Source organism: Sciurus vulgaris, assembly GCF_902686455.1.
Source record: "Sciurus vulgaris genome assembly, chromosome: 12".
Lineage (NCBI taxonomy): Eukaryota > Metazoa > Chordata > Mammalia > Rodentia > Sciuridae > Sciurus > Sciurus vulgaris.
The window spans coordinates 53437332-53451366 of record NC_136473.1 but is presented as its reverse complement, the minus strand read 5'-3'; the positions used below and the strand labels follow the sequence as shown (position 1 = coordinate 53451366).

The 14035-nt window shown below is 33.1% G+C and overlaps 1 protein-coding gene across 10 annotated transcripts in view; it reads left to right on the top strand.

Annotated features, from left to right (window-relative positions):
- CEP170 (centrosomal protein 170) overlaps positions 1 to 14035 on the top strand; it is a 127909-nt gene that overhangs the window by 48169 nt on the left and 65705 nt on the right. For all 10 annotated transcript variants that reach the window (XM_079106088.1, XM_079106089.1, XM_079106085.1 and 7 more), the window contains exon 4: positions 9125 to 9206. In XM_079106088.1, coding sequence (XP_078962214.1) covers positions 9125 to 9206 — 82 coding nt within the window. The remainder of the gene's footprint in view (positions 1 to 9124; positions 9207 to 14035) is intronic.

The window sequence follows — 14035 nt, the reverse complement described above, 5'->3', positions numbered from 1 at the left end:
AGAAGATCTACAAGCAATCAACAAACATATGGAAAAATGTTCAACATCTCTAGTAATAAGAGAAATGCAAATCAAAACCACCCTAAGATTCCATCTCACCCCAATTAGAATGGCGATTATCAAGAATACGAGCAACAACAGGTGTTGGCGAGGATGTGGGGAGAAAGGTACACTCATACACTGCTGGTGGGGCTGCAAATTAGTGCAGCCACTCTGGAAAGCAGTGTGGAGATTCCTTAGAAAACTTGGAATGGAACCACCATTTGACCCAGCTATCCCACTCCTTGGCCTATACCCAAAGGACTTAAAATCTGCATACTACAGAAATACAGCCACATCAATGTTCATAGCTGCTCAATTCACAATAGCCAGACTGTGGAACCAACCTAGATGCCCTTCAATTGATGAGTGGATAAAGAAACTGTGGTATATATATACTATGGAATATTACTCAGCCATAAAGAATGATAAAATTATGACATTTGCAGGCAAATGGATGAAATTGGAGAATATCATGCTAAGTGAGATAAGCCAATCTCAAAAAGCCAAAGGACGAATGATATCGCTAATAAGTGGAGGTTGACACATAATGGGGGGGAGGGAAGGGTTAGAGTTAGGGTTAGGGAGGGGGGCAAGTATGGCGGAAGGAAGTACTGTATAGAGGGTAAAGAGGGGTGGGAGGGGTGGGGGAAGGGAAAAAAATAACAGAATGAATCAAACAACATTGCTCTATGTAAATTTATGATTACACAAATGGTATGCCTTTACGCCATGTACAAACAGAGAAACAACATGTATCCCATTTGTTTACAATAAAAAAAAAAAAAAAAAGAATCACATGAATACTTCAATAGATGCAGAAAAAGCATTCGATACAATTCAGCACCCCTTCATGCTCAAAACACTAGAAAAAATAGGGATAGTGGGAACATTCGTTAACATGGTAAAGGCCATCTACGCTAAGCCCGTGGCCAATATCATTCTAAATGGTGAAAAACTGAAAGCATTCACCCTAAAAACTGGAACAAGGCAGAGATGCCCTCTTTCACCACTTCTATTCAACATCGTCCTTGAGACTCTAGCCAACGCAATTAGACAGACCAAAGAAATTAAAGGGATACGAATTGGAAAAGAAGAACTCAAACTATCCCTGTTCGCTGATCACGTGATGATATATTTAGAGGAACCTGGAAATTCCACCAGAAAACTCTTAGAACTCATAAGTGAATTCAGTAAAGTAGCAGGTGACAAGATCAATGCTCATAAATCCAGTGCATTTTTATACATAAGTGATGAATCTTTGGAAAGAGAAATTAGGAAAACTACCCCATTCACAATAGCCTCGAAAAAAATAAAATACTTGGGAATCAATCTCACAAAAGAGGTGAAAGACCTCTACAATGAGAACTACAGAACACTAAAGAAAGAAATTAAAGAAAACCTTAGAAGATGGAAAGATCTCCCATGTTCTTGGATAGGAAGAATTAATATTGTCAAAATGGCCATACTACCTAAAGTGCTATACAGATTCAATGCAATTCCAATTAGAATCCCAATGATGTACCTCACAGAAATAGAGCAAGCAATTATGAAATTCTTCTGGAAGAATAAGAAACCCAGAATAGCTAAAGCAATCCTCAGTAGAAAGAGTGAAGCAGGTGGTATCGCAATACCAGATTTTCAACTCTATTACAAAGCAATAGTAACAAAAACGGCATGGTATTGGTACCAAAATAGACAGGTAGATCAATGGTACAGAATAGAGGACAAGGACACAAACCCAAATAAATACAATTTTCTCATACTAGACAAAGGGGCCAAAAATATGCAATGGAGAAAAGATAGCCTCTTCAACAAATGGTGCTGGGAAAACTGGAAAACCATATGCAACAGAATGAAATTAAACCCTTATCTCTCACCTGCACAAAACTCAACTCACAATGGATCAAGGAACTTGGAATCAGACCAGAGACGCTGCATCTTATAGAAGAAAAAGTAGGCCCAAACCTTCAACTTGTTGGCTTAGGAGCAGAGTTCCTCAATAGGACTCCCATAGCCCAAGAAATAAAAGCAAGAATCAACAACTGGAATAGATTCAAACTAAAAAGCTTTCGCTCAGCAAAGGAAACAATCAGTAATGTGTAGAGAGAGCCTACAGAGTGGGAGAATATCTTTGCCAATCATACTTCAGATAGAGCGCTAATATCCCGAACCTATAAAGAACTCAAAAAACTCTACACCAAGAATACACATAATGCAATCAACAAATGGGCTAAGGAAATGAACAGACACTTCACAGAAGAAGATGTACAAGCAATCAACAGATATATGAAAAAATGTTCAACATCTCTAGTAATAAGAGAAATGCAAATCAAAACTACCCTAAGATTTCATCTCACCCCAATTAGAATGGCGATTATGAAGAACATAAGCAACAATAGGTGTTGGCGAGGATATGGGGAAAAAGGTACACTCATACATTGCTGGTGGGGTTGCAAACTAGTGCAGCCACTCTGGAAAGCAGTATGGAGATTCCTCAGAAAGCTTGGAATGGACCCACCATTTGACCCAGCTATCCCACTCCTTGGCCTATACCCAAAGGACTTAAAATCAGCATACTACAGAGATACAGCCACATCAATGTTCATCGCTGCTGAATTCACTATAGCCAGATTGTGGAACCAACCCAGATGCCCTTCAGTTGATGAATGGATAAAGAAACTGTGGCATATATATACAATGGAATATTACTCCGCCATGAGGAATGACAAAATTATGGCATTTGCAGGCAAATGGATGAAATTGGAGGGTATCATGCTAAGTGAGATAAGCCAATCTCAAAAAACTAAAGGACGAATGATCTCGCTGATAAGCGGATGAGGACATACGGGGGTGGGGGGTAGGAGGGGTTATTGTTAGGGTTAGGGTTAGGGTTAGGGATAAGGAGGGTGGTAAGAATGAGGAAGAAAGGAATGTATAGAGGGAAAAGAGGGGTGGGAGGGGAGGGCGGAAGGGAAAAAAATAACAAAATGAATCAAACAACATTGCCCTATGTAAATTTATGATTTTTAATTAAAATTAAATTTTAAAAAAAAAGAAAGTGGTTAATTATCCTATCTATAATTATTAAAGATTTCATTAAGAAAATGGGAACTAAGCTTTACCTTACTATATGGCTGCAGTTTATGTGGGAAAACATTATAAAGTCATGACAGTAAAGATGCAGGAAACATTATATGGGTTCACTTTTTAGAAAATAAAAATGGAAGGGTGGTATGGTGACAGATTGTATAGAACCTTCTATACTAGGGTTAAAAACAAAGTGAAACACACCCATTTATCTTAACAAATGTAGAATATTATCTTAGTACCAGCTTCTTTGGCTTTATACTTTTAAGAAAGATACTTTTGTGTTACTGCAATTAATTTTTTCTCATTTCTTCATTTGATCTTTCTTCATTTGGCAGAATGTAAATAACCACAGAATATAAGTAAATGCTGAAGTATTGAATTATTTTAATTTCTTAATTTTTTATGCATTTGCTAACATAAGCAAATATAATATTGTTCATATCTGTGTTTTTGAAATTATTTTTTTGTATTTGTGGTGCTGGGGATTGAACCCAGCGTTTCAGGCATGCTGGGCAAGTACTCTGCCACTAAACTGCATCCCAGCCCCTTGAAATTCTTAAAATAAATTTAACAGAAACTAAATCTCAACTACTTCAAACTGCTACTACTTTTCAAAATATGCATTAAACATTATATGAGTAAACATATGCAAACATTTGGCAAATGAGGTAAAACATATTTTTCCTGGTCTTAAATTGGTTTGCTATTAAAGGAGTTTTCTATTTTTTCTTTGAGACACATTTTTTTTATAAGCACGTTCTGTTGGTTTATTCAAACCTTTGTTAACTTCATCATAGCATATAGAATTAAGTCAGCATTCCTCAACTCTGCACTGAAATTGCTCACATTTGGCATTAGTCATTGTTTCACATTTGTGGTTCCATACTTTCCCTTGTCATCCTCCAAAACCGTAGGTTTTTTCGTTTGTTTGTTTTACTATAACTCTTTCATTCTTCAAATAGATTTCCAAATGGATTGTTACATTTTCTTTAGCCAAGTAGTTTTCCTGTCTTGCCCATTTATAAAAGTTTTACTTATTTTTAGAAGAAAAGCTCAAATTCTACTTCTTCCTGAAAGGATCAAAGCGGGGCTCTTATATTTATGAATATTAACTTCTGATGTTGCTGACATGCTTAAATATTAAAATAGGGATGGACAAATGTAGACACTGTTAAAATATGAGGCATGTATGTTACCAAGTTTGATTCCCAACTGCTATTTGTTAAAATCTCTTTTTTCCTTCTGTATATCCATAAACTTTTGTTTTAATCTCTTATTCTGAGTGTCTCATCAGCTTGGTGTTAAATCTGCTTTTATATCTCTGTTTCTGTGTTGAATTATAAACTCCTGAATAGTTCATGGGCCTTTTGCTTCTGTAATTACAAACACAGTGCCTTACATAGGGCTTCCATGACATGCAAACATAGTGTTTTATCAATGAAATTGAATTAATTTTGTATCCAAAGGACTTTAGAGAGAAGAAATTTAATCTACTTTTGGGCTGAGAATGTAACTCAATGGTAGAGTATTTGCCTCACATGTGTGAGGACCTGGGTTTGAAACCCTAGCATCAGGGGGAAAAAAAAAAAAAGGCACAAAATTTTAATCTACTTCTATAAGTGGAATATTTAAATATTTTATCAGTGTTATAAATTCTTTCTCTATATATATTTAGTTGTAGATGGGCACAATACATTTATTTATTTTTATGTGGTGCTGATGCTGAGGATTGAACTCAGTGCTTTACATGTTAGTCAAGCGCTCTTACCACTGAGCCACAAACCTAGCCCCTAATGTTATAACTTCTGTCTTTAAGGCTAAAAAGTTTCATCTTGACTACAAGGCTGTTCTTATGTGTCTTTATATTATTATTTTGTGAAATAAAATAGGAGAATTATATCAATAGTCTTTTGTCTTTAAAAAATATTATGATCAAATATGAAAATTATTTAGTGTTGGTTGTTTAAAAATCAGATGAAATATGAGCTTCTAGACTGACATTTCTATAATTTGATTATACTCAATTTTATGAAAGAATCACTCATAGAGAGCAACTTTTGTATTTTAAACTTGGAATTAGAAAGGACTTGGATTTGAATCTCAGGTGTGTAGTTATCAGTTGTATCACTTGGAACAAAGGAGCTAATGTCTTCAAAATTTCCTCATGTAAATTGGTATTGTATCCTAAAGTGTGTAAAATGTAGAGTTCAAATTTATGAAAAGTGAAGATGTAATATAAAATTTATCTTTTTTCAGTTCTAAAATAGTGAAATGATAATTCCTGCTCTGTAGTATTGTCGAGGATTAAATGTGATAGTACATGTGTGTGCTTATTATAGAATCTTAAAGCATTATACAAATGATAAATTTATTCTTACCTAATTGACAGCCAAGAAACATGCCAGAAAGGACTTTGGTAGACAATGTCAGAGTTCTATCAACTACTAGCTATCATTCATTTTATTCATAAAACATGTATACTACCATTTATAGCCTGTTTACTCTTAATATTTGTTTAATTCTAGAATTTTGAGCATCAGGTTAGAAAAAGTTATTCAGAAGTGTATGTGGGGGTGCATGGTAAGTGGTTATGAGCCCAGTATTAATTTTTACTAGTGATGTAACCTTAGACAAACTAATTTCTCTGTTCCTCAGTTATAAAAAATAGAAGCAATAAAATGGTACCTCAGACTTTGTTGTAAAGATGTAAGTAAGTTCGTTTTAAATACTTAGAACAGTACATAGAAAACATTTAATATGTAAAAGTTATTGCTATTGTTTTAGAAAGCAACTAAGACAGATTTGACATATAGCCTATATATTTTTTATTGAACACAGTTATATTTTAAAGAAAAGCACTTACCAATTATCTCAACTTAAAACTGTTCACTTCCACTCCTACACCCTTTTATGCTATCCCCCATCCTACTCCCAAGGGACCTAAAATTATAATTTGTTATTGCCACATTTCATCAAAAATGTAGTTATTAATAAGTGAGAGGAAGCTGAAACTGGTTCTTTTGCTAATGTTTTAGTGGATCATTTTTCTGCAATTCTGATAAAGCCTCTCTTTCTGTCGGAACTCTTGTTTGCATTCAGTTTTTCCTACCTTCTTCCTCTGGACCATTCACCTCTTTGCTAGATGTCATGGTTTCTACCCTATCCTTCCTGTGCATTCCAGCCCTGCCCTTTGTTACTCTTGTCCCTCACTTCCCTAAATGTTCCAGATCTTGCTATGTCCCCTTTTTACACTGGAGTTTCTGCCCAACATTAGACCAATGTGATATAGAGTAGAGAATGGTTTGCACTAGAATGTGTAGGAGGCTCAGCAAAGTGACTAAGGTGTGGATTGTGCTTCTGGCCACTACATTCAGTTTCCCAGAATATTGATATAGTACATGGTGATGTGATCAAATGATGTTGACACGAAACAAAACTTATTTTTTCCATATGAAATTTATTACTATGCTTCATACCTCATATACTAAAATGATTTTCCCTGTTGTCTTTGAAAATTTTTCTTTTGTAATGTTAGACCTTCAGGAGACTATTTTCTCCCAGATGTTTTCACTTGCACTTTTGGGAAATGAAACTTGTGTCTGGCTTCTTTCCTAAGTTTTTTTAGACCTTAAGGAATATTTCTATCATAAATAACTGCATGTTAAAATTGTGTTTCATGATCTCTGAAAATTGTTCAATACCTATGTTAAACACATTATAGGTGCTTTATATTTAAGAGAATTGAGCAGTCTTAAACTTTAAAAGGGTTTGATAGGGCATCTTATGCCTTTTGAGTAAATATGGTGTTTTATGTTATTAGAGGCAGTGATCAATAAAATTGGCTCATTAATTTGCATTCTTTTACAAAATGTACCCACTTATTTCCTACATACCAAATATCAGTAAATTAATATTTTCATTTATTAATATTTTCTTTTATTTTCCTTCATTTCCCACAGCTTTTCTAGTTTATAATTATATCTTATTTTGGTAAACTCAAAATGTGAGTTTTAAAACACTCTGAAATGTTTATTTTGGAAATGAGCCTAAAATTAGAATTTATAAATCCCCAAAACCTTTTAATTTTCTTTCTGTTACCATTTTAACCTTTCTGTCTGTAGTATTGGGAGCTTCTGATTTGAGATTATTTGTAAATCATGCTAATGTGTGATCTAGTTTTTGTGGTATTCACTTGTTTCCATATATCTGTGATTGGAATTTAAATTGCTACCTTTTCTAATTTTTTGATAGAAATAAAAAAATTATTTTATGATGTTACAAAGAGCTAGTTATGCATAGAAATTTGAAAATATGACCATAATAACATAACATAATCCTTTTATGTACTTGTCTATGTATATCACTCAGGGCCCTTCTAGGCTTATTCACTATGGAGGGAACCTTCCAAAAAAGCTAGATGGCCATCTCAAATAAATTAGAATGGGGGAAAAAAATAGAATTAAAAAGGAAAGAACACGGTAACTTTAAGTTTTAGTTTACTAAAGAACCTTGTTGAGTAATTATATGATGTCTACATTCTAGGCCATTGAGTATTACATTTGTTCTGTGCTCTATAATTTTAACAAATTCTAGGTCTTCAACTCCTAGGATGCCAGGAAAAGTAACCTTCACTGTTTAGCATCTATGTCCAGTGGACCCTTTATTTTATGTATATTTTTTCAAGTCTTTTAACAAATAATTTACAAGTATAAGTAAAGGATAATAAAAACAACTTGAAATTCCAATAAATAATTAGGCACAACAAACTCAAACTTACATTCCTTATTTTCCTGGGTTTTAAAGGTACATACCAGACAAAATGGGTAATGTTCTTAGAATGCAGCTAACTGCTCATCACTTGTCATATATTCACCTGGAATATATATCTCTTTTTAAAATGTTGAATTCAGATGTCAAGTCCATTTCTGGTTGATTCTAGCTTTTTATTCTGGTTCTTTTTGCTTTTGCATGATCAAAGGGTATTTTTAAGAGTATAATACCTTATAATTTTGAGAGGATGCCCATCTTCTTCTGTAATAGCAAAACATTGATTAGTAGGTCAATCCACCAATTTTATTTCAGTATCATCTTTTTCCTTCTAGTCAACTTTGTGTAGAGACTTGTCTTGAGTATATGTCCATTTACAAACTGTACCAAATGAGCATTGGAACCGAAACATTTAAAAAAAAAAGAATAACAACAAAGTATGTGGTTAAAATTTCTTGTAAAATGCAAATTGGTTCAGGTTGTTGCTGGAAAATAGTACATGATTCTTCTAATTGAATGATTAACTGTATAAGAAATGTCTTATTTTCTTTTTTGTCCTTAGAGTGATTATTTTCTGTTACTCTTCTGTCTTATTATTTTGGTCATTTTTATCATTGTTAGAAATAAGAGAAAACAAAATAATTACCATAGTGATGAAATGTCAATATTTCAGTGTATGGGAAAGATTGTTCACTAAGATCCCAGAATATATCTTAGGTTCATAAAAGAATCAAAGGACCCTTGTGACAATTGTAAAATAGGAGTTTTATACAGTTATTTTTAGAAGAGTAAATTTTCTTTTTGTTTTTTGGAATAATTCTAAGAATAAAAGTAATGAAATGTCAGACCTCACAAATTCATTTTCAAAACAGCCAAAGTAGGATACATAAACCCCGATGATATATTAAATATTTCACCCTTTACATTTTGCCAGCTAAAGATTCAGAACCTTTCTTGGCATCGTCATTAGGAATGATTCTAAGTGCCTAAATTCATCTTGGCAGCACCATGTTCTTTGTATGGTTATCTGAAATAGTGAAAAAGAGCTTAGTATGAAATAATTTTATCATGCTGTGGGATGCATGGCATATCTTAATGATACATAAGCTATGTCAGACACCATAGAATATGTACTTTTTCAGTGTCAGGTTTGAGAGTTTGATTTTCTGGAATATGAGAAATAATACTTCAGATGTAACCTAACATCTTTCTCTTTTCCTTGCAGACTTTTGTGAATGATGTAAGGATTCCAGAACAGACTTATATTACCCTGAAACTTGAAGATAAGCTGAGATTTGGATATGATATCCTTATATGATTTTATGCATTTATTAAATTTATTTAACAATATTTACTCTGGTATAAATTAACATTTCTTGAGACATAGAAATTCACAGTATAGATATGCTAGAAATCTATTTATTCAGTAACTTTCCATACTAAATAAAGTATTAGATGTTTAAAAAATATATATTTTTGCTTATTATTTTTGTTCCTAAAAATAATCCTGGAATAGTTAATGAACCCATCTTCAATAGTTTCACCATTGCACATGTAATTTGGATATCAAAGAATGTAACTGGAGAGAACAGGATGGGGGAATGTTTAATTTTTGTACAGCCAAGGAATTCTTTTCAGGTGGATCATGATGGCATAAATCAACTTCCAGGGAGGAAGATGAATAGAATTTAAAATTTTTTTGTTTAAAAAATTAGAGTCTAATAAATAAACAGGGACAGGACTCTATTATACTAGATAGGATAACATAAAGAATCCCTAAAGAAGAGAAGGAACATGATTGAAGAAGAAAAAGATTTCTGTTCACATAAGGCAAAAACTTTGTATAAAGGACTTACTTATATTTAATTAAAATTATATGTCAAATGTTTTTCTTGAGTTTTAGTGTTTTGAATTATTACTTTTATCTGATCTTCAATAATAAAGAAATATTAAACATTGGCAATCTGGATGGACTTTTATCACTTTAGCAAAGAAATTGTAGTCTCAACTAGAGTAGATGCTTAAAGAAAATGCACTAACACTATAAAATGGTGTACTATCATTTAAAATTTATGAAATTAAAATATAAAAATGTTTTATAGCTTGTCTTAACAATGTTTACACTTGAAGAGCCAAAGAACCACATAAAAGGTCAAACCATTAAATATGAATACTTATTTATTGTATATTTTAAATCTTTATTACATAAAATGATTAAGTATTAGCATTAAAACCTTGGTGAATGGGTCATTTTCCATCAGTTTTCAAAAAAACATATGCAAGTATAGTTTTTATTTAAGTATCTCTAATTCCTTTGATATCAGTTGTTTCAAAACTTGAGAAAATACTAAGAGGTTTGGGTTTTAATAAAATGCTATGAAGTTAACTTTGAATTTTATGTCAAGAATAAACTGTTAAGCTAGGCATGATGTCACATACCTGTGGTATAAACTATTAAGAAATAACTCAGACTTTACTGATTATACAGTATTAACAGCAAACTAACATTTTTTTTTCTTTGAAAGGAGATTTGAACCTGGGTAGTAGATATGAAGGTAGTGAGAAAATGGTAGTATTTTGTGTGTATTTTAAAGAGGGAGTCAGTAAGATTTCCTGATTAGGTTGGATGTAATGTGAGGAAGAATTGAGGGTGAATCCAAGATTTTGGCCTAAGTGGTTGGAAAAATGAATTTAATATTAAGTGATGGAATTCTGTGAGTCTGTGAGTAGAACAGATTTTATGGAAAAAAATGGGAAGAATCAGAATTGTCTCAAGAAACCAGTTTTAGATTTAATTGAGTTTATTATTTTTCTGTTTTTCTCTTTGTAATTCTGCTAACTCTATTGTTTCCTTTTTCTGGGTGGAAGCTAAGGTCATTTGAGACCTTTTTTCTTTTCTTATAGTATCACTTAGTGCTATAAAATTTCCACTAAGTACTTCTTTAATATTCTGAATACTTTCTAATTTCCCTTTCGATTTCTTGAGACTGGTTATCTGTATGTTATTTCATTTCCAAATATTTGGGGAGTTTCCCAGAATTCTTTCTATTATTGATTCCTAATTTAATTCTGTTGTGAATAGTGAACATACTTGATGTGCCTCAAATCCTTTTGAATTTATTCAGACTTGTTCTGTGGCCTAGATTTGGGCTATATTGGTAAATGTTCCATAGGTACTTGAAAAGAATGTGCATTCTGCTCTTTTGGGAGTGGATGCTCTATAAATGTTCATTAGACCAACTTGACTCAGTAGTGTTGTTAAGGTTTTCTATATTTTAATATGTTCGTTTTCTATAAATTATAGAGGAAAAGCTGTTGAAATCTCAGACTTGGTCAGGTATGGTGGTGCATGCCTATAATCCCAGTAGCTCAGGAGGCTGAGGCTGGAGAATTGCAAATTTAAAGCCAGCCTCAGCAATTTAGTGAGGTCCTAAGCAACTTAGTGAGACTGTGTCTCAAAATAATTTTTACAAAGAAGTGGTGGGTGCTGAGGATGTAGCTCCATGGTTATGTGCCCCTAGGTTCAATCCCTGGTACTGAAAAGAAGAAAAAGAAAGGAGAGAGAAGAGAAGGAGAGAGGGAAGGAGGAAAGAAGGAAGAAATTAATTTCAGGATCTGTGGATTGTCTTTTCTTCCTTGCACAAGTTTTGCTTTGGGTAATTTGAAGCTCTGTTTTTAGGTATATAGACATTTAGGATTACTGTTTCCTCTTGATAAATTCATCTCTTTTGTCATTATAAAATGACCTGCTTTATTCATGATAATATTTTTTGTTCTGAAATCTGGTTTGCCTTTAATTTTGGTATAGTTGCTCCAGCTTTCTTTTGATTGGTGTAATATATGTTTTTCTATTCTTCTACTACTAACCTGTTTATCTCTTTACATTTGTAGTAGGTAACATACAGTTGTTTGTTTATTTATTTATTTATTTATTTATGTAAGTTCTTTCTTGGCAATCTAGATCATTAACTTTTTGGGGGGGTGTATACTGGGAATTGAACTCAGGGGCACTCGACCACTGAGCCACATCCCCAGCCCTATTTTGTATTTTATTTAGAGACAGGGTCTCATTGAGTTTCTTAGTGCCTTGCTGTTTCTGAGCCTGGCTTTGAACTCGTGATCCTTCTGCCTCAACCTCCTGGGCCACTGGGATTACAGGCATGCTCCACTGTACACAGTATAGATCATTCACATTTAATGTGGTAATTGATATGGTTAGATTTAAATCTATCATTTTGACATTCATGGTCTATTCTGTAATTTCTTTTAGATTTTTTTTTATTCAATTTTACTTCTTTAATAGCTTATTGACTCTTAATCACCCCTTTAAGGATATTTTAGTGGTAGCTTTAGATTTATATCTTTATTTTGAAGTTATATCTTCAGTTTACATACCATTTCATATATTGTATAAGAAAATTACAGTATTATAGATTTTTGTATCTTTTGTCCTGACTTTCAGTTATAAATCTTATTTATGTCACAAAACTCACACTATATTTTTATTATTAAAAAGTCAATTGTCTTTTAAAGAGATTTAAATAATTTGAAAATTACCTATTTTTAAACTTCTACCTCATATCTTACACTTGTGAAGCTGCCATTTCTTGTTCTTTATTATTATTTTTGTGTATCTTCATGTTTTCATTTGGTTTCATTCTCTTTCAGCATCTTTCTGCTGATGATGTGTTCTTTTACTTTTTATATGTCTGCATAAGCATTTCACCTTAGTCACTGAAAGTTATTATTGCTGGATATAGAATTTTAGGTTAACATTTCTTTTAGTACATTTAAGATTTTGCTTCACTTATTCTTGCTCTCATTGTTTCCCTTCATTCCTGGTTTTGAGCCATTTGATATTGATGTACCATGGTTTTCTTTATGTTTTTTGTGTGTGGGGTTTGTTGAGATCCTTGGATCTTTGAGATTATAATTTTAATGAAATTTAGAAACTTTTTCTCCATTATTTCTTCAGATACCTTATCTCAAGGTCTCCAGTTAAATGTATGTTTAACCACTTGAAGTCTTCCACGAGCTCCCTAATATTTATTTTTTAAAGCTATATTTTTCCTCTGTGTTTTGATGTGGATTATTATTGCTGGATCTTTAACTTTGGATCTTCTTTTAAGATTTGTTGGGCTTCTAAGATTAGTCTGGGCCGTTTATTCCCCAATACTGCATTAAGACCTTTCTGTATAGTTTATGTACTGTAGAAGTCAACTGTTGACCAAAATCTGGTCCTGAACCTGTTTTATTGGAACACAGCCATGTCCCCTAATTTACATATTTGTATAGTTGCAGAGTTGAATAGTTATAACAGAGATTAGATGGCCTGAAAAACCGAAACTGCTTTTTATCTGACCCCTTACAGAAAAAGTTTGCTGACCTCTGTGCTACACAGAGGCTCATTAGTCATGAGGTTTTTCAGCCTTGCTGTTGAATAGTACCTGGAGCTAGTATTTCCATTCCTGTGTGAGCACTTGGCATTATTACCACTAATATTTTCTTGCCCTAGCCCTAGGTAGATTTCCTATAAGCTGATCAGTATTCAGCTGAGAACTTGAGTGAAATTCTCTGAAGGTCTATGGAATTCTCTCTCTATGCAGCTTCTTTTAAGTATTCAACCCCTCAGCTTCATTTCCTCTACCACTTAGGAGATCTGCCCCTCTCTCATCCTGGCTTACTACTTCTTGCAGTGTGACCTAGAAATTCTCAGGATGTTTTGTTAATGCAGTTAATGGGCAATCCACTTTGATTTGTTACCCTTCATTCATGGATCATTGTCTTGTAATTTGATGTCAGTTTCTAGTAAACCATATATTTTGCCAATTTTTGGTACTTTCAGGCAGAAGAGTAAATCTGGTTCCTTTTACTTCGTTTTCTCTAAAAGTCTTAAGAGGTTGATTTTGGACATGTTGGCTATACCAGTTGAATCCAGGAGAAGTGCTCGCTAACAAAAATTTGGAAATTTTTATTTTATGAATAATATTTAAAACCTTTAGACCAAATGAGATCATTGAGAGTAAATATAAATTGGTAAGAGGTCCAAGGACTTAAACCTGATACATCCAATGTTAAGAGGTAGATGAGATGAGGAACCAAAACCAAACCAAAACAAACAAAAAAACTTAAGAAG